The sequence below is a fragment of the Nelusetta ayraudi genome, unplaced genomic scaffold, assembly GCF_046127955.1.
Source record: "Nelusetta ayraudi isolate G7.1 ecotype Tasmania unplaced genomic scaffold, CSIRO-AGI_Nayr_v1 ptg000164l, whole genome shotgun sequence".
In the NCBI taxonomy this organism is placed as follows: domain Eukaryota; kingdom Metazoa; phylum Chordata; class Actinopteri; order Tetraodontiformes; family Monacanthidae; genus Nelusetta; species Nelusetta ayraudi.
This window is the reverse complement of record NW_027466214.1, coordinates 230,295-256,164: the sequence shown is the minus strand read 5'-3', so window position 1 is coordinate 256,164 and position 25,870 is coordinate 230,295. Positions and strand designations below refer to the sequence as shown.

The window sequence follows — 25,870 nt, the reverse complement described above, 5'->3', positions numbered from 1 at the left end:
TTTCCTTTTTCTTAATTTCCCTCACACCGAAAAAAAAAAAAACATTTCCTTGGAGCAGCGCACAGCTACATCACTTCCGGGGCAGAGTGTGCCGGAGCTTGGCCATGAAATCCGGAAAGCATTCACGTCAATGCGTTCCCAGTGAACAGAGCGTTCCGAAGCGTGGCACAGCAACTCGCAGGGCTCCCGTCCAAACACATGAACCTCATTATTTAACGACTTTGCATCGTGTGACTCCAGGATTCAACATTGTCACAGTAGTTCGAGCTCAGAAGAGTGGAAAAGCATCACGGGTGCCCTTTCACCTAATCCTGCATGTTCAGCGGCTGCGTGCGGCGCAATCAAGAAACTTTCAGTGGAAGGTTTGCTGATGACCTCGCCAGATGTGCACCGTGTTAAAGTGCAAAGATGCAGGCTTGACAAAATCTTTGCCCAGGCTCCTCTGCTGCATGCAGCGCTCTGCTTACTCTTTATTTTTAGTCCTGCGCATACTGAGGAGACTATTAATAAATCATACAACTCGATAAATATAGAGCACTCTGCTGCCTGCCATGCACAGGCGGTAAAGCGGGGGGGAAAACCCACCAACGGACTCCAAATAAAATGACGAGATGACGAACGATGAATGAATTTGAACGACCGGTTTAAAAACCGCCCGTTGCCAAAGTATCTGACTGGAACACAGCCAATGAGAAAGCTAAGATTACATCACGGCGTCATTCAAAAGTCCACGTCCCACATGACATTTCCGAGAGTTGCTCGGGCTTATTTTGAGTAACCTTTGGGAAAAGGCAGACGGCACTCCCTGATCAGAGGCCTCCACCAATGCAAGGCTGCTCAGCAACACCACGTGATCAGTTGCCCTGTTTTACAAGCATGCGGCTGCTTCTGACCAACAGAATCTATATCGTGTCTGTAATGGCAAAGGCAGCACCAATCAGCCGCGCTGTCACTCTTTTGAAAACGAAAACGATTCAACAACGTCAGAGCTTTTGAAGATGAACCTGTGAAAACTGAAACTGGAAATATTGTAAATTCAGATGACGTGCTGGGTCACACACACCTTCTTTTTTTTTTAATGGCAGGAATTAATGAATAAATTCACACTTGAAAATTCAAAATGCAAATTATGCTAAATAGCACTGGCAGAGTCCAAAAGTCTATTTCTTTATAAAATAGAAGCATATCGGACTTTTGTCCCATATCAGCAGCAGCAGCAGCAGCAGCAGCACCAGCAGCAGCAGCAGCAGCAGCAGCAGCACCACCACCACCACCACCACCAGCACCACCAGCAGCAGCAGCAGCAGCACCAGCAGCAGCAGCAGCAGCAGCAGCAGCAGCAGCAGCAGCAGCAGCACCACCACCACCACCACCACCACCACCACCACCACCAGCAGCAGCAGCACCAGCAGCAGCAGCACCACCACCACCACCACCACCACCAGCAGCAGCAGCACCACCACCACCACCACCACCAGCAGCAGCAGCAGCAGCAGCAGCAGCAGCACCACCACCAGCAGTAGCAGCAGCAGCACCACCACCACCACCACCACCAGCAGCAGCAGCAGCAGCAGCAGCAGCAGCACCACCACCAGCAGTAGCAGCAGCAGCACCACCACCACCACCACCACCAGCAGCAGCAGCAGCAGCAGCAGCCAACAGTCCTTTTGCAGGTGAAACGTGGCAAGTGTCTACCTCAAGGCTGCATTGATTTCTCTTGTAATGACCAAGAGAACAAGATTTGAAAAAAGGGAGCTTGTGAGAAGAATGATTTGCTGTTCTCAAGAGTCCAATACAAAGCCTCAGTACATATGTTATCACTCAGGTGGGAAGACCCTCTCTGGACTGCTTTCTAGGGGGAGCTGAGTGGCTGCAGGCCCTCAATAGAAGCACAGAAATCAGCAGAGAGAGCAGAGAGACTTTTCAAAGGCAAAACCCTTCATGGACTTCCTTACTTTCTGAGAAGAATCACTCTGGCGACCAACTACCAACGGCCTTTCCACTACTCCATAAGACTCGCTGTGCCCCGCCCCTCACACTTCTTTGTGAGGGGTAAATGGTGACCTTGACTAGAACTGAATCATTTCAGCTTCTCTGGCGAGGAGGAGAAGGAGGAAGAGGAGGAGGAGGAGGAGGAGGAGGAGGAGGTGCCGTCATCCCTTTCGGCCTGCACGGTGCAAAATACAGATAAAGTCATCAATTACGTTTAAAAACGCAGAGCCTATGAGCGTAATTAATCAGGCCTGATTAGGCTTATTAGGCTTTTTATCAAGGGGAACGCTGCCCCCTCAAGGTGAGGGCGCACCGGGCAGCCTCTCTCTGCTAAGAGTTTGCCCTCTTTTCCTCCACCTGCACTTTCAGCAAAGTCAAAACCCAGCCGGCCTCTCACAGGTGCAAGACAGCAACAACAGTGAGCAGTGAACTGTGTGCACTGAGAGTTTTGACATCAGCACACAATGGGACTGGTGGTTCTCTAAGTAGCAGCTTCTGACTTGGGAGTGACTTCAATTCAACATTAAATCTTAAATCGGACACACAAAGGCCCTGCGATGAACTGGCTGAACTGTGCAGGGTGTGACCCCGCCTTTGCCACGATGACAGCAGGGAGAGGCTCCAGCAGAGCCCCGTGACCCTGAGCTCAGGAAGAAGCGGGCTTGAAAAAAGAATGGATGGGTGGGCATATAAAAGGAAGCTGAAGGAAAAAGAAGACAAGTCAATGTAAAAAGAAAACAATCCACTCACCAAAGTACAAATATATATATATGTATGAGAACTGTTCTAAGGGTAGGGAAACAAAAATACTTTAGTATACACTTTTATCAATGTATTTATGGGTAGTATATTAAGCTTTGACCAATATAAAAATCATAATTCAAGCCAAACTTTACACACTGGACCTTTAGTTGATCTCAGCCGATTTACTCGACTCTGACTCTGACTTTGCCCACACCAGTCGTGGGTCTACGCAGGGAAAAACAACACGTACATGCTTCAGCTCCAACTGCACCTGTAGGCCACCAGAAGCTACTGCGTCTTTGCTCTGTTCCCATCCCACCAGCACCTGTTCTGTCACTGTCACTGTTCCTACCTCTGTCTGCCTCATCCTGACCTGAATTTCCTTCCCTGGCTCAGAGGCCGTTCCTTCCAGCCATTGTTAGCAGGACGTATATGATCTGGCACTTGGTGCTCTGCATCCTTTCCCGGTATTCAACTCAAACTCGCAGCTTACCCTGGCAGGGCTCCGCTACCAGCTCTGTGTGCGAGCTCATTGTTGCCGTTGCCAGGTTTCTTCCTCTCTGCCAGTCGCTTGCTGGGCTATCTTTTCTTCTCGCCAGAAAAAAAAAAAAAAGGGTGGAAAGAGGAACAAGGGTGCATGTCTCTTCTCCAGGAGTGGTTGCAGGCCACAAATGTATGCAAAAAGACAGAAAATGGGAAGAACTGTGTACAGTTCAATAGCAACAAGAAGCAGACGGTGCAAAACAAAAGTAGTTAGGTGGAGGTTTTTGGCTCCGTCTGTCAAAGGAAGACGAAAATAAAGTTTGATTTTTTTTTCTTTTCAAGTGCCAGTAGAATCTAAATAATCCTTAAATGTAGTAACCAGTGTGGAGAGGAGTAAAATGAGGCAGCACAGACAACAGTTTACCAGTCTGTTATCTGGCTGGTTTTAAATTCCCAGCGTGTCGGCACTGATTTTGATTAAAATTGCTCCCATCAGCCTTCCAGCGCGGAGCGCGTGGGAGTGAGCAGCGGGTGCCTACCTGGAAAGTGTGCACGAGGACATGCACATCTCTGCTTCCGCACATCAACTCTGGAATGTGTGTGTGTGTGTGTGTGTGTGTGTGTGTGTGTGTGCGTGCGTCAGTGTGGGTGTCTGTGTGAAGTCAACGGTGCCACTGCGGTGCTACTGCAGCACCACTAATGCAGTCCCTGATCACGGTGTTAACAGCCTGCTCTTTAAACGCCGCACCGCATTATGCAGAGAGATCACGCGTGTCCTCGCCACAGCACCAACCCACCCAAACACCCCCTCACCCACTCAGTGACTGACTGACTCACTGTGACGGAGAGATGGGCGGTGGAGGGTTCACTCCAGGTAACCGCCAGATTCTTTTCTTCAGCAAACGTCTTGTTTGTTTATTTGTTTGTTGCACTGGACAGAAAAATATCAACGCAACACTTTTGTTTTTGCTAACATTTTTCATGAGCTGAACCAAAAGATCCAAAACTTTTTTTCTATACACTCAAAACAACCATTTCTCTCCAATATTGTTCACAAATCTGAGATTTAAACCTGAGATTATCTGAGATAATCCATCCCACCTCACAGGTGTGGCATATGAAGATGCTGATGAGACAGTGTGAGCATTGCACAGGTGTGCCTCAGGCGGGCTACAATAAAAGGCCACTCTGAAATGTGCAGTCTTGGGGAGGTCTGGCAGGTTCATTTTCACTTTGCACACAATCCACGATCGATCCGCGAGCACCGTGAGTTATTGTTCACTATTGTCCGTGGTAAAGAGTCCGCTGCCCGACGTGGTTGGTGTTGTCGCTAGTGGTCGTTGGTGGCTGCAGGGCTGGGGGTGGGGCTTAGAGGGTTTAGAGGTGTGACATCAGTCTGTTTCCAAAAAAAAAAAAAAGATTGTTTTCGCCGTCTACACGAATCCGGCCGGGAAGCGTTTTCGCAAAAGTGACGCTTTCGGTGAATCCGGTATCCGTGTAAACGGACCCTAAATGGGGCTGAATAAGATCCTTGTTTACGAGCTCTCTCACAGAGGAGAAGGGTGGCACAGTGCTTTTACATTTCATTGCCGCTATGAATACCATACTGGGAGGAAATCTGGTAACTATATTTAGAGCCCACGAAGAATGTGGATTCATCTCCAGGTAGTTTTAACCTTGAATGTAAAGCAAGACACGTTGCAATTGCTTTGTCAATACAATTCTTCCAGTGGCCAATTTAGGAGCCTTGGGTGAGGGGGTTCACCGCAGTCTCCAGTTCCTGCTTGTGATGACCCTCATAGAAAACTGCTGTGTACCACTTGTGTGTGTGTGTGTGTGTGTGCCATGATGCTCAAACCCCTCCGGTGTCGACATTAAACCCCCACCCCCCTGCCACACACACACACACACACACGCTCGCTTTTGCCCTGCTCCCAAATCCATTTCCTTCATGCGAGTGGAAGACGCCAATACCACAGCGTGAAAATGCGAAAACAACTGGGGGGCAAACGAAGTAATCAGTGAGCAAAGGACCCGACAGGTTGAGTAAATAACTTGGAGGGAGGAATAAAGGCAGGGGTAGAGTGGGGGCATGCAAGGGTTCATCCCATGAATTTATAATCTGACTCTACACGTCTTGCACTTAATGCCCCCCCCCCCCCCCCCCACTTTGACACAGAACACACGCGGTGAGAAAATTCAATCCTGTTTTTGCCAGAGTCGTTTTTTTTTTTTCTTTTCTTTTTTTAAATCCTCTTTAAGTACATTTTTGTTGATCTTTAAGTTCACTCAAGAACTTTCAGGAGTGCCTTTACGCATCGAGGGGAGAGACAGTCCTTGCGAGACCCAGTGGAGAGTACAAAACTTCATCAAGAAGAACAAATGTGAAGTTTTGAATTATGCAGAGGTGTGATATTTTTGAAGAGCTTGAGAGGTCGTCAGCCTCATCTCTTATCATTGTCAGGGCAGTCTTTAAGGACAGTTTCAGCTTTCGTGTTTTTGTTTCTTACCATTGCGCCACCATGGTGACAACAGTAACGCTGCAGAGCACCTGCTCAAGTATGATAAGGATTTCTGACACTGATTGCTGATTGCTATTGGTTTGATTAATGGCATGGCAGTCAGTTGAGCAATTATAGATAAAGCCACTATCGGTTCATTTTACTGTGTTCCTTCACATCATCTCACCCTAACCTCTGAGACTCCCGAGGAAACACAGGCTTCACATCAACATTCGGCCCAGCAGAGGTAAATATTGGTCCTTCAGACAAACTTATCAGCACTGCCATGCTCTACATGTACCAACTGCCTCCTCAGGGGATGTGACAACCACTGGGACTTTAACTTTAACTTCAGCAGGACAGGGAGGGGGGGACATCAGATAGCTGGAAAGTTTTGGTATCGCAAGGATGAAACCGCAAATGAAACAAAAAGTTCTGATATGGACAATGCCCAGATGAGTCGTTCACTTTTGGAAGCTACTACATGTCGATGTAGTCAGTGTGGTTTATGGAAGAACTGGTTCCCCAGATTCCTGCAAGACTGAGTGAGGCGATTAAAGAGAAGGGGTGGGTGGGTGGAGGATGGGTGGATGGATGGATGGATGGGTGGATGGATGGATGGATGGGTGGATGGATGGATGGGTGGATGGATGGATGGATGGGTGGATGGGTGGATGGATGGGTGGATGGATGGATGGATGGGTGGATGGGTGGATGGATGGATGGGTGGATGGATGGATGGATGGATGACTGGGTGGATGGATGGGTGGATGGGTGGGTGGGTGGATGGATGGATGGCTGGGTGGATGGATGGATGGATGGATGGGTGGATGGGTGGATGGATGGGTGGATGGATGGATGGGTGGATGGATGGATGGATGGATGACTGGGTGGATGGCTGGGTGGATGGATGGGTGGATGGGTGGGTGGGTGGATGGATGGATGGCTGGGTGGATGGATGGATGGATGGCTGGATGGATGGATGGATGGATGGATGGCTGGGTGGATGGATGGATGGATGGATGGATGGATGGATGGCTGGATGGATGGCTGGATGGATGGGTGGATGGATGGATGGCTGGATGGATGGATGGATGGCTGGGTGGATGGATGGATGGATGGCTGGATGGATGGGTGGATGGGTGGATGGGTGGATGGATGGATGGATGGATGGATGGATGGGTGGATGGATGGATGGGTGGATGGATGGATGGGTGGGTGGGTGGATGGATGGCTGGATGGATGGGTGGGTGGATGGATGGATGGATGGGTGGATGGATGGATGGATGGCTGGGTGGATGGGTGGATGGATGGATGGATGGATGGGTGGATGGATGGGTGGATGGATGGATGGATGATGGATGGGTGGATGGATGGATGATGGATGGGTGGATGGATGGATGGGTGGATGGATGGCTGGGTGGATGGATGGGTGGATGGATGGATGGATGGATGGGTGGATGGATGGATGGGTGGATGAAAGTTACACATTTCTTGAACCAACAGTTGCCACAAGTGAGCAGAGAAGCTGGTGTATGTCTTGGGGTTCCACTCTGGTCAAACACGCTTTCATCTGTAATTAAGGAACCTAATGAAGATGAATCAGTTAAACCTTTTTGTACTTTGTGGTAACACCCTGGAGTGGCCACCGGGGAGAGGAAGATAAAGAGTTTCCCACCCCCACGGCTCCTTCCAGACAGAGGTTGTGTTCACGCTCATGTCAGCCTTGGCAACTGGCTGTTTGTCTTTCCCCTCAAAGGAAGGATTTTATTGGCTGCAGAGGGCACGCCAAACTGATCTGTGCTCTCACATCTACAATACATACGCATTGCGGGTAAAAGAGTAAGGGAGGAAAATTGCAGCAGATTACCATGCCAATTTCATATAGAAGCGCAAGAGCTCTGGAAGGGGTAGATAAGGAAATTCCTATCAAAAGCGCTGCCAGCCAAATATGTATCCAATTGGGGGTTGGGGGGTGGGGACACAAACATTTTTATAATAAACCCCCAAATAGTAATGGAAGAGGTTTCACCCTACAGCACAGAGGTGGTATTTTTAGCACAACTGGTGATAATTACCATCTATTCGCCACGTTCCACAGTTAAAAACCACTATTAGAACTGCCACCCTCAGAGTTGTGCACGTGCGCGCGCGCGCACACACACACACACACACACACACACACACTCACACTCCATCAGTCAGATTTCCAGTGCTAAACGGGATGAGCCAGAGTGACGAAGGAGGAGGCTGAGAACGCCACGCTGCAAGCAACAAACTTGATGGGGAAGGTTTAAGATACCTGGCAAGGCCAGTGAAAATGAAAACCAGCATAGTCCTGGTGGACTGTGGGTGCACCGTTCTTTCCAAGATGCACGGATAACATCTCCTAGGAATAGGACGATCCAGCGAGTGGGAGATCACAGTGGAGCTTCTCCGCTCCCACAACGGACCGGTGTACATCGGCAGACAGTGCCGGTGAGCAGCCATCGGAGGCAGCCGAGGGAGAGGCAACAGAAGCCGGGCTGCGGAGCGGGTGTGCTGGCAAGTCTACAGATACACCACCCAAAGCCGCTGCCCAGCATTTTCCTCCGAGATGCAAGATCCCTCGTCAACAAGATGGACGAGCTGAGGCTACAGGTTGCAACCTATAATATCGTGAAAGACTGCCGCATACTGATCTTCACGGAGACCTGGTCTCACTCATCCACCCCGGAGGAAGCAGGCTGCACAGCACATTGGCCTGACTGGTGAGTCCGGTAAGAGCAGAGCCTGGCTCTGGCACAACTGTCAAATGCAGACCCATGTATCTTCCCCGGGAGCTTACTGTTGTCGTGCTTACTGCTATGTACGTACCACCGGATGGTAACGCTAGCTCGGCCCCGGGCGGTGTCGGAGAGTAATCTATCACTAAGTAATCCGCTACTGTAATTCCACTACTTTTTGGGTGACGGAGTAATGTAACGGGATTGCTCATGATATCATCGTTACTTTATCAAGGAACCATTCCATTACTTTTCTGAGATTGTTTGCAAGAATGTGTCATTGTGCACAAAATGTCTGAGATTTTGAAAAACAACCAAAAACAACGATGTCGCAGATTGATGATGCAGCCGTGCATGCGACGGCATTGATATGCGACGAAGCACCAAAGCGAGCACGGCGGCGGCAAAAGAGAAAACAGCGTTTGCGTTTGATAGCCGGAAATACAAACGTATTATTTTGAGTTCATCTCGGTCTCAATCAAAGAACACTGTGGTTCGTTGTGCGTTACGTGCAGGAAACAAGACGTTCGCAACTTTGAACATTTCCACATCATCTGCCTGACCATTTGACTGAGCGTGATCGGGGCTGGATGTGGTGTGTGTGAAGTCCCAACTTCCTGCAAAGTCTTTGAAGTCAGCACTGGCACACTGAGCATCGTTATCTGAGATGACAGCATCAGCAATGCCGTGCCTTGCAAACACTGCTTTCAATGCAACAATAACACCGCCACTGGAAACATCTCTCAACTTGGTGTCTTCTGGAGACTTGGGAGAAATAATCCATGCACAGCAGAAACTCAGATCCTCTGAACTGAAAGCGATCAGTCCCTACTTTCTCCCACGGTCGGCTTGCTATCGGGTGTGAGAGTAACGGCTCCCTCGGACTGTTGTTTCTGTTCTCGTCGCACACTGCACACTATGAAACCATCTCCTCAATGTCTGTGGACGTATGTGGCCAATAAAGACCATCTCTGGCTCTTTCTTTGCACCTAACCATTCCTAAGTGTGACTCATGGATTTTCACCAAGCATTTCTTGTCTCAGCTGTTGTGCAACAATAAGCTTTGCTGCTTTGAACATGAGCCAAGATCAGTGAGTGATTTTCTCCCTAAATGTCCAACAGGGCTGAATGTCTTTTGGCACTGCGCTCTTTTCATTTGGCCATCCTCTCAATGTTAGGTCCTCCAGCGGCTGCTCTTCAGGATCCTCAGCCATTGCTGTCTCGACCACTGCTACACCGTAATAAAGGACGGGTGTCGCTCTGCCCCCCCGCGCAGCGTTGGGACACTCCGACCACTGTCTGGTTCATCTGATCCCGGCCTACAAGCAGAAAGTTGAGACTTCTAAGCCTGTGGTGAGGTCAGTGGAAAAGTGGACAGAGGAGTCAAAGCTTAACCTTTAAGGCTGCTTTGACTGCACAGACTGTAATGTTTTTGAAGCTGCAACTCCAGACCTGCATAAATTCACTCACACTGTGACATCGTACATCAGCTTAACACATTACATAGCCTTCAAAATATCGATTACATGTATTTATCTATTTATATTTTTTTCACCCTTTTCAGTAGACCATCACAGCATTGAATGGACAGGTTTCTCATCAAAACAGCAGCCTGTGCAAGCTGCTGCAGCAGGCAGACAGCATTCTTATGCTGGTCACAGACATGCGCCCGCTGAGCATGGTGGAGGACAGTGGCTCTAAGGCGATGGTTTCCATTTTCCATCAGAATTATGAACTTCCATCAAGAACCTTCTTCACAAAGCGTTGAGGAAAAAACGTATGAAGACATCAAAGACAAGCTGAAGGAAGCCCTGCAAGAGACTGACAGCATGGCACAACAGAGGCCTATATGGGGCTAACGTGTCATGATCTGAAGATTTGGAAAAAGGTGTCCTATTGCCTGACAACAATGCCCTTGGAGGAGAGACACACAGCTGCAAGTATTGCAGAATGGATTCAGGAGATAATTGACAGGTTCAGCGTTCCACCACAGAAAATCAAGGCCATTGTCCTCAACAATGGTGCAAATGTCGTAGCAGCAGCAAAGACCTTGCATGAAAAGCATGGATGGGCATCGGTGAAATGTGCAGGGCACAGCCTATGAAAAGCCAACAGGCTGTAACTCAGAGGAATGTGTTGACACCACTTGATTTAATACATAAATGCAATTTAAAAATGTAATTCATTCAATGTAACTTTATTTTTTTAAGTTGTGATCAAATAGTAACGTTGGTAATTACGTAAACTTAATTTCGCATGTCATGTATCCTCAAATTTCATTGTTGGTAAGCTTAAAACAAAATTCGAGTTGCCATAACTTAGCTTGAAAACTGAACTTTTCCATTTTAAGTTCCATCTCCTACCCAAACAACTGAATAAGACAGTGAAGTGCAGGAGGCTGAAGATGTATTTCTATTTGCTCTACTGAAGTAATGGGTTCAAAGTGGTTACAAGTGACTTTCATTGTTTAACCGTGTGACTGTTAGCTACACAGCACGGTTACCCAAGTGCCACAGCCACATTTTGTTTTCTAAAAAAATAATAATATCTTGTTCATTCACATGTGTATCTGTGTTCTTCCACCAAAAGGGGGTCTGATGTTTCTGTGAGAGGAATCAAAGTAAATTATTTACGTTATTTTGTCTCCCTGTTTGAAATCTGGAGGTGGAAATTTTAGTTGAGCTCTTGTGCAAAGTCATGAAATGGACACGAAGATGTACGGCACAGACAAATTGAAGGTCAATTGTAAACCATGAGAGACAATAATTCCCTTTTCTTTTCCTTTAAAAGGACAACAAAGTGTCTGAGACCAGCCTTGACAGTCACATGATGAAAATGGTCATTGTTGGAGACAGGTCCACTCCTGGAGCAGTTGTAGTGGAAGGGAGCAAATGTTTGGTTGAGAGGGACATTCCAAGGTGCTGAGCCTTGTTGATGGGTATCACTTCTGCCCTCAACCTCAGCCTCAGCAAGAAAAACTCCAATATACTTTTGAAGTTTTTTAAAAGTTGTTTCTTGACCTGAATGGGCTGAGAGGCAGTGCTAGAGTCATGGGTCTGAAAGACATTATTTTCTAAAAAAAAAAAGATTTTTGAAGAGGCAACAAAGAAAACAACTGTGAATGTTTCTCTGTCAGGCTAGTTAGTATTGTGCTGTGCAGTATGTTCACCCTTCATGACAGTTGCGGACAAAAAAAGGTGTTGTTATTTTTTTGGCCCAAGGATTAGGGTTAGGGTTACAATGATGTGGGCTTACTTATGGTGATTATACTTATGGTACAATGCAGCTTTTAGTTGAGTTGGCTTTTGCTGTGATGTATCTATGTAGACTTTGTATTTTCTATGGCAATTTTGAGCCGGTCACACTTGCACATAGGAATAACAAACGTTTGTCACAGAGCCGTTGAAATGTAAGTCTGTTTTCTTAATTTGTTGCAATTGTTGCAATGCTCCAGTTCAAAATAAAAAATAAGCAGTTAGTGCCACACTGCGGTGAGGCTGCGACTCGTCTCGTCACTTCCTGTTTTATTTTGACACCTTTACTGACCTTCCTCTTGTTTCAGATCACTTCCCCCTCCTCATGTGCCACCTGTGCCTCTGACCCAATTACCCATTGTCTCCACCTGTGCCTCATCACCCCATGTGTTTAAATAGTGTGTGTCTCCCTGGTCTTGTGTTGCCATGTCTCGCTCCCTGCCACAGCCCAAGAAAAACTCACAGTCAGCCGCCAAGACCAGTGATGTTTTGTTCCTGATATTTTTTGTTCTTAGTCAAAGTTGAGTTAATCGTTTCTGAGATTCTGTTATTCAGCCCCTCTTAGAGAGTGATTTTCTCTTTCTGGTTTTTATTAGCCCTCTTGCATTCCTCCCAGTGAGCGCTCTTGGTTTCGCTCTGTTTTAGTCTGGGTTTATCCTTTAGTTCTATGTATGTTTTAGTCTGGGTTTATCCTTTAGTTCTATGTAGCTTGCCCCGTTTTCCTCCTTTGGAGTGATTTTTAGTTGATCCCCTGCTTTCCCCGTCCTCGGCCCTTTATCCCTCTTGTCCTTTTTGTTTCGTAGATGAGGGACTCGAGGAGTTTCACAGCCTGGTTATTTCCATCACTTGGTCTAGAGGTGCATCGCGTGTTGGGTACAATAAAAATCTTTGTCTCTCACTACCCTCTGCGTCTGAGTCAAAGTGTCCAATTTCCATAATTTGATGATCCAAAAATGTCATAAATGAATTTACGCTCACATTTGACCCATTTAACCTTGAGCCGTTGGTCCTCACGTACTGTGGTCTGTCAGAGAGCTAGTTGCTGGTCCAAGTCCTTCCACAGGACTGGCACCGTGTCCAGGCTGAGGTTCAGCTTGAACATGTACTGGACCAGCTGACTGTGCTGGTCCGCACACTCCCTGAGCAACACTGCTAGGTCGCAGTTCCTGCACGAGCCTCAACTTTCTGCTGTTGCTCCTCAGTAAACTGTTCTGAGCCGTGTGCCATGTGTGCAGCAAAGTCAGCCAGAATCTTCACACGCGTGTCCCAGAAATTTAGATGTGCGCACACACACGCGCCCACACATGCGCGCACACACACACACACACACACAGGGATTTTCATTTTTTTTTTTTTTTTTGGTTTGTTTTTTTGTAAAGCTGCTCAAATGGATTTGAGGCAGAACCATGCGAGTGGAGGCAGTGTTTGGGGGGGGGGGGGGGGGTATATTCAGCTGTGATTAGCTGAATGGATTTGCCTGCAGAACTGAGGCTGGAATTCACAGGAAATACTCCAATAATGTGGAAGTTTCTGAGTCAGAATGGCAGGGCTACAATAGTATAAATTATTCAGGATTACTACTTTGTGCCAAAAAACAACATTTGTCGCATCGTCACTTCTGAGGTGAAGCGTTGGGATTAATTGCTTAACCTCAAAAAAAAAAGAGAAAGACAGCCAACATCCGTATGTGATGCTCCTTGCATATATAATTAATATAAGACATTGCTAAATGCAACCAGAAGGTTTAAACACGTGAGTTTACTGGGACGACGGTGCACAGGTTCCCACTTTGCCCTCAATATTAACCTTCTTCTGCGGTTAATATATTGGTGAAGAATCGTATAGAAGAGATACATTTTGGTTACTTGAATACTTTGTTTTACTTTAATTTTCGTGTAAAGTACAGCATTAATATTAGGTTACAGAAGGGTTGGGAAATAGTGAATTGTTTTGGGGTTTTTTTAGATTAAATGTTCAGGAGAAATTGATTTTCAGATTTTGTTTAATCATTTTCTTTTAGTTTTTCTTTTTCCTTTTTACCACGTCTGCCTTTGTGCGTCTGCATACCTGACAGTGTGACTGTGGGAGGAACATGATAGCAAAGTAATGACCGCAACTTGGATGATTCCTCACTCTTACATGGATCGTTGAAGCCTCACTGTCTGTCCTCTGTTTGTGTTTACATTGTCGTTGCTGTAAGCCGGCCCTTTCTTTCTCTAATCTTCAGAGCTTGGTTTTATTTTCAGCCTGGCTAATTAATGAGCTTCCAACAACGAAGCGAGTACCTGCAGGTCTGGGTCCTCGTCGTGCTGCAGGTGGGCTTCTTCTGCTGCTTCCACCAGCCTCTGGAGGAGAGATGGAGGGAAGGAGGAGAAAAACATTCAGGAACAAAATTGAATCGCTGGTAGCTGGAAAAATGATGGAAAAGAGTTCAACAGTCATTGAGAAGGTGCCATCATATCATCATGGTCATCATTGGTTTTTAAAGTAGCCCCTGATGCAAGAGAGTGTTGGAATCAGATATTTAACATCATGCTTCATAACATGCTGTGTTATTATATTGGTAAGATGACATCTATATGTTGGAATGATTGTATTGAGTTGACTGTATGAATGTATTGAATGTTGTTTTGCTGATCATGACCAGGGCCCTGGGGGTGTTCAACAACACTCTATACCTCATTCAACCTCATAAGACGGTGACCCTGGGTGACCAGAGACTGGGCAGCTGAAGCAACTGGCTTTGCAACCCTCATGAAGTCTGTGACCCAGAGTGGTCACCGAAGGACCTGCTTCCTGACTCAAAAACAATGGCGGTGACGCCCAGGAACTAAAGGGGGAAGAACAGACAGCCAATCGAAGGATGACACTTGGGAAGACATTCACGTCACGAGTCGGCGTTTTTCTCTTTGTATTTAAGGACTCCTATTTAGCAGAAAGGAGTCGGTGGACTCCGGCGACGGCCAGGACTCCACTCCAGAGATCCGCGCACCAAATATCTCCTTGTTCCATTTACTAAAAGTGATTAAGACTTTACTTGTCTCCTATTCTCTGCAATAAATGAACACACATTGGTGGCATGACACTAGATAAAGGAGCCAAACCAACAAGAGACAGTACGATAAGCGCGCGCACACACACACACACACCGAATAATAATTTTGACGCAAAATGGTGGAAAAAGCCAGAATTGCCCAGCAGAAGCTCAAGACAAATTCTCTTCTTCATAAAAGTAGAATTACCTGCGTTTGACAAGTGACATTTCCAAGTGGAATACTAGTCACTGGGCAGCTTCTGCTGTCCAGGAAGTCTGTATTATATAGCGGCTGTGGTGGAAAAATGATTGTTGAATCATGTGGTTTGTGACAACTGGACTTGTGGAGACCTTTCAGCAGGTCTTTAGTACATGCAGCCTCTCTAACACCAAGGTTGATGGGGGTTTGTATCTTTGTCCAGCGACACGGAGTCTCTGGAGCGAACCCAGGTATTGTTGGGGAGCTGTTCAGCAAGTTACCTGTGTATCCGCTCATTGTGTGCTCATGTTTATGCCACGGTATAAAAGACTTGTACTCATGATGTTGGGTGAAGAACTGTGTTGGACACGGTTGCTTTTCCATCAGCCAGGGTTCAGAGCCATCCTTTCACTCACACTGCAGAGAAGCACAATGCTCCATGACACAGCCAAAACACACCACGGGAAAAAAAAAAAAAAAAAATCTCACTCTCACTGCAAACCAATGTGGAACTAAGAGTTTCTTTGGGTTTTGTTTTGGATTTTTTTTTTTTTTGCTGTCACTTTCTCCTCACCAACCAGCACCAACTGGTTGTAATGGCGTCTTCTCGCTATGGTAAACTAGTAAAGTGCCCTGGATGACTTTGTGCAATACAAATGAAGCTGATTGGATTTCATTCATCGTCTCCCATGTACTTATGTGTGTGAAATCAAATTGTCAAATATGACCCAAAAAAACCTCACTATTGTCCAAAAACAAGAATCTTTTGCAGTTTGAGGTGTGTCTGACTGCTGGGGCCCAGTCGGGCTGTCCGAACGACGAGGAAAAATAAAAAATAAAAGGTGAGGTGGTGACCTGAGAGAACTGACAGGTGAAGGACCTCCTTCATCTTCAAACGGCAGACTGTGAGATGCACTACGTTCTCATCGCTGGGCCCTTAATCCACTGCTGAGTGTCTTTGCGTTTCTCGTAATGCACTTCCCTTTCACATTTACATTTAAATAGCTTTACCCGTAAAACTACTGCAATCAAGCAGCTTATTTGAATGTGTGTGTGTGTGTGTGTGTGTGTGTGTGTGTGTGTGTGTGTGTGTGTGTGTGTGTGTGTGTGTGTGTGTGTGTGTGTGTGTGTGTGTGTGGCAAACACTGTAATCTGCAGCCTGGTCAGTCATTTACTTCACCATAGCAACACACCTGGCCACATATCGCTGCAGATCTCTCGCTCGGCCTCGTGTTGCACCTACGTTCTGTTCTGCCTCCGCACCGGTCTGATGGATGGAGAGTAGCGGGGAGCGGAAGCCTCCACCTCCTCTCTGGCCTCGACCTCTTCAGACGTGTGCAACACTTGAGTTTGTGTCCAATAGCAGGGTTTGTTTTGGTTTGGTTTTCCAGAGGAGGGTCTACAATGAGGCATTCTCTTGCCCCGCCCCCCCCAAAAAAAACAAGTTGGATAGGGCGCCGGGGGGGTTGAGGGCAGGGACGAGGGGGGGGGGCCGAGAAGAAAACATTTTCTAAAGGTCTCACCGTTTAGCCTCAACACTCGGCCAGATGCTGCCGTCGATTGAACCACACTCTGTGGCATTTTTGACTGTGTGTGTTTAGCAGGCGCTAGCGCTAATGGCAAGCACGACTGACAAGTGTTAGAACTTCTGACCTACTCAGCCTGGTGGAGCACTTTGCAAACGCCACTCGTCACCAACCACTCTCTGGCTTCATGCAAGTCCAAACTGGAACGTGGAATTACATTTGAGTGCATGCACTTTGTGTGGAGTGTGTGTGTGTGTGTGTGTGTGTGTGTGATGAAGCCTAAAACACTCACCATGTTTACATGACACTCGAGAAAACCAAATGATTGCCTCAGTCCAGGGGTCGGGAACCTATGGCTCGCGAGCTGGACGTGGCTCTTTTGACGACGGCTTCTGGCTCAAGAGAAAAATCTGAGCTGACCTTTCTTAGGACGCTGCAGTCTTCAAAGAAACAGGATTTCTTTCCCCCCCCTCCTCAAGTCATTCCGTCGCGGCTCAGGCTGTGTGAGATGACAGTTCTAATTAAACTGATAAAGTCAGAGAGGCGCAGCCATGTCGGGTCTGAGAGCCCAACAGGAGGGTGGCAAACTCAGGGTGTGACAGGAGTTGCTGCAGTGACTGGATTAGATTGAGTTTAACTCTAGTGTTTGTCCCCAGTGGCCACTGCTGGTATGACAAATCCAAAATAAAACCCTGTCCTACCCATAAACCCATAAACCACTGTAATTATAGAAAAGCAAACGTTAAAAAGAGAGAGAGAGGAAAAAAGACCTTCTGGTTTTGCCTTTTCTTGTGTGAGTGGAAGAAAAGATTACCCGCTTCCCACCGGCCTATATCATCACCTTCCACTGCAACCCTCTCAGTCCCACCCACTCCATGATTGTGACATTTACACTCATCTTCCCACTTTCATCATCTGACACGACTGACGTGATTGTGATTTGCCAGATGGAAGGAATCGGCTTGTTTGCCCTTTGAAAAATTCACACAAGCGAGGCCCCTCATTCAGCCCTCGACTTGATTGGCCTCACTGTTTGCTGCATTAAGGCTTCTTTATTTTTTTGGTTGGTCGAAGCCACTGACCATAACAAATCCCTGTCCATTTTGAATGTGGCGCTTAAAGCTGCGAAATGTTGGGCGGAAGCCTTCGCGTATGATGGTTGGACGGGGCTCATACATTCTTAACGGGGAGCCGAAATCTTGGACTTTCTTAGCAGAACATTAAGCCGTGGCTGGGCGCACTTCTTCTGCCAACGGGGGGGGGGGGGGGGGGGGGGGTGGATGGGAGGGGAGGGCAGTGGCCTGAATCAGAATGTTCTCCAATGTATTAAAAACCGCCGCTCTCGCAGGTGTTGTCTGCTGTCACTTCCACACGAGCTCCGACTCTCAAGTCAAGCGTGCTTCTTACTTTTCACCCTTTTTCCTGCTCGCTCTCGCCCTGGCACAGCCGAGGATTCACATTTCGAACTTGAATTGTGCCTCCATTAAAACACTCACACACATCATTGTGACAGAAAGGTGGAACGGACCAATAAACAGAGAACTGACAGCTGCTCCCTTCATTTATTAATGAGGGAAGGAATTAATGCCAAGTCAGGCCCGGCCCCTTGGTGGAGGCGGCTCCTGGGCCACTGAGACCAGAGTGGGATTTGGCTTGGGTCACTCCATCAATAGTACCGGGGACAGCAATTAATGTTGCCGCATCAACCAGCAAGAGAAAAAGAGCTGCAGGGTCGACAAAATGGAGAAAGTGCTCCGTGACACTCTGCTTCCTCTTTTTGATGCACACTCATATTGGGACGCGGCCATGCAAGGACAGACTCGAAAGACAGAGACAAAGAGGAATCTAACTTCAATAATCAATACTTGACTGCTACCTCGCTGCGGTTCTGCTGACCGGCAGAGAATGCGGAGGAAGCGGCTTGTCAGTTCATCATTCTCTCAAATATTCCTCTTCCTCACTTTCGGTTGGCGCTTACGGGAAACTTTTTTCATGTCCTCGGTCTTCGACCTTTTCCGCATGAGTACTGGATTGACAGTTCATATAGCTGGCAAGCTGTTTGGTCCTTTAAGAGGAAAACAAAAAAAAAAAATGCAGGATAAAAAGGGTGCTGTGGGCCGCACTGTTTAATCCTGACATCTACTTAGCGGGCTCCTCTTTGTCATTAGCAGCTATCGCCCTCGACAGAGCTATTCACAGATGGCCAGACACGCTCACTAATGATCTGAGACGAGCGGACAAAATGAGGGAAAAGAGCGAAGCGGCGCTTGGGGGGGAGGGGGGGGGGTTCCGTCTTTAAACCTCCTGACCCAGTACGACAGGACAGGAAGTCAGTCGCCTGCAACCACTTCAGACAATGGAAGGCGCAGACTTTTTCTATTTTGCAAGGCAGACAGAAAACTCCTTCGTACTCCAAACCTCGCAGGGACGGGTAATGATTTACGGCGTGGATGGGGGCGGGGCAGTAAAATTGTAACATTGTTACAAAAGTACAGGCTCACCAATGTCCCTGTCAGCAAATGAAAATTAAAGTTTGAAGGCAGTTGGTTTTTCCCTTTATTTATTTATGTATTTTTTTTTTATTTATCTCGGCACACGGGCACGCAGACTCTCGGTGTTCTGCTCTTGGTAATCATGTGGACGGCTACAGAGGCAACGTTGCCACAGGGAAACAATATCAGCAGGTACCGAGTGCGCGCAGACCGAGTGCCATTACAGGCCTGGCAGCGAGGCAAGCACTCTGCTTTGAAGTGCATTTGTCACATGAAACACAGCCACGCTTGACTTCAAAGAAGGAATTACAATAGCTCCACGCTTTTCAACTCCGATAACAACACGTCGGCTGTTTCTCCGACCACCACCAGCGGTGGAGAACAGGGGGGGGAGAGGCATCGGGGGTGGCGGGGGGACAGGGCAGAGGAAAGGAAAAAGGAGAAGAGGGAAAAGGAGGAAAGCAAAGGAAAGGGAAAGGAAAAAGGAAACAGGAAAGGAAACAGGAAATGAAAGGAAAAAGGAAAGGAAAAAGGAGAAGAGGGAAAAGGAGGAGGAAGGAAAAGGAAAAAGGAGAAGAGGGAAAAGAAGGAGGAAAGCAAAGGAAAGGAAATGAGAAAGGAGATCCACTGGCATGGAAGCGATATGTCCACCAAACAGAAGAGAGGACAGACGGAATGGAAAGAGGACAGAGACGAGGCAAAAAGGAGAGAAGAAAATGCACTGGCATGATCATATTGAAAACAAGATGCTGACTGTGTGTTGAACCTCCAGCAAAGGAAGGAGGAGACGTAATAGGGAAGTGGAGGAAACGGGAAAGGAAACTCGCTGTGCTCCGACTGAATCTCTGCGGCTACATTTCCAGAACACGCAACACAAGTCCACACACAATCAGCCTTCTCCTGCAGACGCACACTTGTTGTTTATTCAGGCCTTATCTATAATTGACGGCTTTACAGAAATAAATGAGCTGAATGACCGAGGGTCTTTTCCTGCCCACAGTATTGAGACGAGCGGCGCTGCCCTCCCTGCTCTCCCCCCGACATGAGGGTAATGTGAGGGGGGAGACTAACAGCATACAGAACCTGCGAGGAGGTTAAAGGTCACCTTTGTGACCATGCTTTTATTTTGTATTTTTGCCAGACATCTTAACAGGGCTCAGAATGATTTGGTTTCATCCTGTTGACTCGTATGAAAACACTGTCCCAGCAGAGAAAATATGGACGCTGAAACCATCACTTCAGTCATAGAGTGGTTTATTATTAGACAAGAATATCTGCACAACTTCAGTCCACACCAAGCACCAAGCAGGAAGAGCTCGATACAACCCATGTTAGCATGCTGGCACAGCGTGAACATCGCTAGAAGGAGTGAAACTCCGCTGCCAGCGAACACAACACACAACACACAACACAAGCAGAGCACGGAGTTAGCGCTGGTGGCTAACACTTCATCAACACCATTCAGCGGTTGTACGTTGCAAGTGGTCTTCAAACTAACGTTGCTGGAGGTCTCAGTACACTCACAGTCCTCATACAGGTTTTCAAATATTGCCGCGGCTGACTGTTCTCTCGTCGTCCACCAGGGGGCCGAGTCCAGCCCGTCTCACTCCCGTTGCCCACCGGACGAGAGGGGTCTGGCTGCAGACCGGTGTTCCATGGCATCCGCATCAGGCCGAACAAACCTCCAACTCGCTCGCTAGTTTTTATTTTACATTTTTTAATTTCCCTGACACCGAAACAAAAACATTTTCTTGGAGCAGCGCATTGCGGAATCACTTCCGGGGCAGAGCGGGGGAGGGCGGAACCGGTCCGAGAGGGTGCCGGACCTTGGCCAAGAAAGGAGATCCGGCACACAATGACATCATTGCGTGCCCAGTGTTGAACAGAGCGTTTAGAACCATGGGCAACAATTTGCAGGGCTCACGTCCAAACGCATGAACCTCATTATTTGACATCGATATCGAGATGGTTTGACCATCGGGTTCAACATTGTAACAGTTTTTAAAGCTCAGAAAAGTGCAAAAGCATCGTAGGTGCCCTTTAAACGTTGGGAGTTGAACTACATCGGCGTAAACTTGCGTATTTACAGGTGAACCTTTAATTTTTTTCTGTCTTTCCCCCAGTCGGCATCAACCTGCAGGTGCCAGCGAGCGATAAGAAGGGAGGAAGGAGCGGAGGAGGAGAGCAGCGGGAGCAGTGGAGGGGGGGGCATAAGCAGAGGTGGAGAGATAGTGGGGCGCTGACGGACAGGGGAGAGTGAGCGCACGGAAATTAAATCGCCGAAGCGCAAACGCTGGAGCGAGAAGCCGAGATGAAGGGAAGAAGGAAGGAAGGAAAGAGGAAGGACGGAGGGAGAGAGAGAGAGAGAGTGAGGCGGTCAGAAGAGGTGGCTGGTCAACAGGTCAGATGGACAGAGCGGCGGAAAGATATGAGCGGAAGAAAGAAATCCTGACACCCGGGTTCCCATAGTTAAACTGTTCTGCAGTAGTTTGACTCAACTGGAAAACGTTGCCGTTTTTTTTTTTTCTTCTTCTTAAAAAAAAAAAAACCTGGATCCTCCATTTTCCATTACATGAGATAATAACATCAGCAGCCGCAAAATTCAATTAAAACCATGTTTTCATGCCAGCTGTAATTGTTGCCATTATGCCGTGCTAAAGTCATTATGTGTATAATTGTTTAGGGTTTTATCAACACAGTGGCGAGTAATTAGTTTATTTCACTCCTTCTCCTTAGTTACAACTTTATTGGCAGAGCAACAGAGAGACTTTTGACTGGAGTCTCATTTGGAAGTTGGATTGAGTTCCTGGGACCGGAAGCAGATGTTGGAAGCAAACAGGAAATGTAAAAGTTAAAATGTATTCCAGAGCGCAGTGCAATGTATAGTCAGTTTACCCCTTGATTTCATAGTTCAAAACAAAAAGGCACCCTGCAGGTCATCAGAGGTGAACCTCATCAAAACAAACAAGGATGTTATGGAAAAAAAACGGATGTGATTTATTCCCTATTTAGTCCTTTGGTGTTTGTTGTTTTTAAATTTAATGTAAAGTACAATTTAGCCTTGAGACATTTTTTTTTTGCAGGTACTGTCATAGTTAGCATGGAGGCCTTTTCTTTTCTCAGTGTCGGGGGGTTAATTAAACTGGCTTGTAAGACGCCGCACACAGGGGGCGCTGTGACACCACCTTCTCTTTCAGGTGTCATTGTGACTCTGCTGGTTCTGCCCGAAGCTCAATTTGTTTTTTTCCGCAGTCTAATGCTCGCTTTTGCTAGCAGCCCCGTGAACACACTCGTTTAAGGTTCAAACATTTTACATTTCATTTTATAGCGGATTAAGAGGCAGTTCATTTAAATGAAGCAGTGGGAAGGGAGTCACATTGGGAGCCTTTTTTTTTTTTTTGTCTTTTATGTGCTATCTGTGAAATTGCACTCCAGCAACTCTTGCACACGACTGAGTCATTTTTTTTTTTGTTGAAATACCAGATGACTCAGATTTCAGATGCTCCGTGTGATTGGTGACGACTGCGGCGCAGCAACGATTGCAGACAAATATTCTCCCCGAGCGGGTGACGTACACTCAGGTCACACGATTCAGGAAACCAAAGGTACAATAACAAGAAAGAAAAGACAACAATAATAATAATTCAAGCTGCAAGCAGCATTCAAGGGACTGAGCCCAGAGCCTCGAAGACGAACGACGGCTCGCTTGACCGCAGTAATCTCCGTGGGGATCTCAAAAGAGGAGAGCCGTTGGCGGGGGAGGGGTCGCATCTCTGTCATACTCCAATTTCAAGGCCGTAGCACTTACAGTTTCAGGTGCACTCCCTTGAGACCTTGTTTCAAACGAGTCAAATTAGCTCACTTCCGGTTTGGTTTGGCTCATGGGAGTATATTGATAAAAAGTAGGTATGGATTGACTTTACACGTGGGTCTTGGTCCCATGTCTCTATGACTTGCGTTGAATATCTTATAGCAGTATTTGTGTTTAGGCTTATGTAGGTGGCGCTATTGAGCCGATTTGAAAATTTCCTTCGAATGAATACATTTTGCACGGAAGTTTGCAAGACTTTTAACATATGGGAAGGGGGTCAAAATGGGGCGGGAAGCCGCGTAGGAACAATAATAAGAAGAAGAAGAAGAAGAAACATAGCAAATACAATAGGGTCTTTCGCAAGGCGCCCGCGGAAGACCAGCTTACGAAATGTCGTGCTTGAAGAGAAGGTTTTCGCCTTGCGATGACCTGCTCTGCTTCAGAGCTGGTCTCATCGCCGGGGCTCAGTCCCGAATATAAAAAGCGAACTGGAGCGACGCCAGGTCATGAAAACATTTCTTCTCTTTCTGTTCGCTCGCTCTCCTTTCAGCCAGCATTCTGGGACCAGAGAGAGAAATTCTGATAACAGCAAGGTGTGGTCCTGATGGGATCTATCACGTGGAGTGAGAACCGCAGCCAGACAGCACGAGTCCTGCAGCGGCGCCGCCTACGACACTGACCAGCACCAGGACGGGGGTGTGGTGCACCTGCAACACCAGGGGAAGAGCCCTTTGCAAGCTAGATTATTAATTGGGTTTGTTGATCAAAGGAAATGGTGATCAATCATGACACTGTAGGGGGAGAAATCAAATGAGTCTTTATATGTTTTTTTTTTATTACGATTATTTTTTATTAGCAGAGTCGGTGCGAATAAACACTGACATGAAAACATGCCAGGCTGTAGCCTGCGGTAAATGAACATCCGCCATCCCACTGCAGGTTGATGGAAGCATCATTGCTATTTGAATAATATGTATTTTTAATTAAAATCTTGATTGAAATAAAAAAAAAAAAAAAAAAATGATAATAATTGGAAATTGGGAGCGAGAGACTCAGGAAATTCACAATGACACCATGCAAACATTTCTACCCCCGATGACAGCAGCAGGTGAGTTCACTCCACTCCACATGTTCACTCCATATGAGTTTGTGTACCAGCAGCCCCCATCAACAAACACAGTGGTGAGGAGGGGCCGGCTGAAAGGTGAGGGTTTGTTTTTCCCTTTATCCCTTTAATTACACAGAACTTCAACAGCTTGTTTGCAAGGCTGCAAAACACAAGGATACATCAGCAGCGGCGGGTTGCTGCAATCACAGCAGCATGGGGTCACTTCAGCCAGCGCCGTGCTGAGTGGCCCCTTACGGCTGCACCCATCAATAAAGTGACAGCAGCTCTCGCAGGTGGATCGCAGTTTCTCTCCGACTGCTGCTGCTGCTGCTGCTGCTGCTGCTGCTGCTGCTGCCGCTGCCTCGACAAGCAGACGCGGCTCATCGTTTATCCTTCTCGCAGATCATCAACAACTAACGCACAAACAAAGTGGCAGTAATGTGACGGCATATAAGAGGGTTGATAGGGGGCAGAAAACAAGATACAAGATACAATTTGTTTTGATTGAAATCTGCTGTCTGTCTTTTGTTAGGGGGGGGGGGAGCTTGCCAATTTCAAGGTTCGATGAATCTGAAGACAGAGTGACAACACTGGAACTTCTAGTTTTATGTTTCATATGAGGTGAACCAAAGACCTATTAAACACCAGATCCCACCAATCTATGGTGTTGAGTTTGCTGTGTTCTTACTGGTATCACATGACTGGTAGCCACAACCTGATGTACAATGTAGGGGGGGGGGGTGAATGAAGTCCCGGTGACATCCTAAAAGGATGCAAAATTGTCCTCGGAGTCTGAGGGCGGACACTCTACCACTGGACTACTGACCTCTGACCTCTGTTCTGTTGGTGTAAAATATTCAAATGCAGTAAAAGCAACGCTGTAAAGAATTTAGAGTTTTGTCAGCGGCTACAGGTGCATCAAAGGTTGTCTGAGTCTGAGTCCACATAAACAGGAAATGCTTTGATTTTCGTGTTTTAACCATTAGTGACATCATCAGTGAGGCGTCTGTGTGAATGAATTAAAGTGATGTGAGCAAAACAAAACTAAAAAAAATTCACAGTTCAATTCCTAGTCTACTTTTGAGTGAGCCTCAGTGACACTGCGCCCACTGGAGGCCGTGGCTGCTGCGCCAGTCATGTTGATATTGTTGCGTGAACCCACGTCCGACCTTCATCGCTTGAGCTTTCTTGTGGAACATCTCCTCCATGTCCTTTGCCAGCCTCTTCACCAGCCGCAGCCCGTCCAGCTCCTCGACCCGCACCACCCGTTCATACTCCTTGTATTTCTGGAAGAAGGACAAACGGACAGTGTCAGGAGTCAACCCAGCGCTCACGCAACAGCTGATTCCTTTTTGCATATGAAACAACAACAACACAACCACACATTTACAATTCAGAGACACCGGTCGGCCCGAAGTGCGTCTTTGGTCGGCGGGAGGGGAACTCTCTCTGACGAGGAGAGGTGAGGAAGAGATGCAAACCCCACACAGAAAGGCACCTGGGGTGAGAAATGGAACCGGCAACCTTTCGGCTGCGAGGTGTCGACCAGGGCGCAGGCGTGTTTTACAGCAGAGGATAAACAACAGTTATGATAATTATCGACCACAATGACAGAGTTCATCATTTGTTATGAGGTGGAACTGCACCTCAGCACGTGTTGTTCCTATCAACTAAAAACACACGCAAACATGAGCAAAGTGGAGAGTTTCCGTCTGCTCTCAGGTTTCTGCCGACCACACGCTGAGCGTGGTTTACACGCCACTGCTCTCAGAGCCGGCACGGCACTAAATCACATTATTTTTCAAAATAAACCCCCGACGTCTGGCTGCTTAAACTTCAACGCCACTGCCTGAGCCGAGGAGGGAGGCGACTTGAAACAGCACTAATTTCACGTCACAAACACACCCAACGGCAGAACACACACACACACACACGTGCACACTAAAGGCAGATCAAGCCAA

The 25,870-nt window shown here is 47.2% G+C and overlaps 1 protein-coding gene across 2 annotated transcripts in view; it reads right to left on the bottom strand.

Moving 5' to 3' along the window:
- Positions 1-25,870, bottom strand: part of LOC142880273 (voltage-dependent calcium channel subunit alpha-2/delta-3-like) — a 125,005-nt gene that overhangs the window by 82,442 nt on the left and 16,693 nt on the right. For both annotated transcript variants that reach the window (XM_076014059.1, XM_076014060.1), the window contains exons 3-4: positions 25,079-25,195; positions 14,025-14,084 (exon numbers count right to left, since the gene is read on the bottom strand). In XM_076014059.1, the coding sequence (XP_075870174.1) occupies positions 14,025-14,084; positions 25,079-25,195 (177 nt within the window). The remainder of the gene's footprint in view (positions 1-14,024; positions 14,085-25,078; positions 25,196-25,870) is intronic.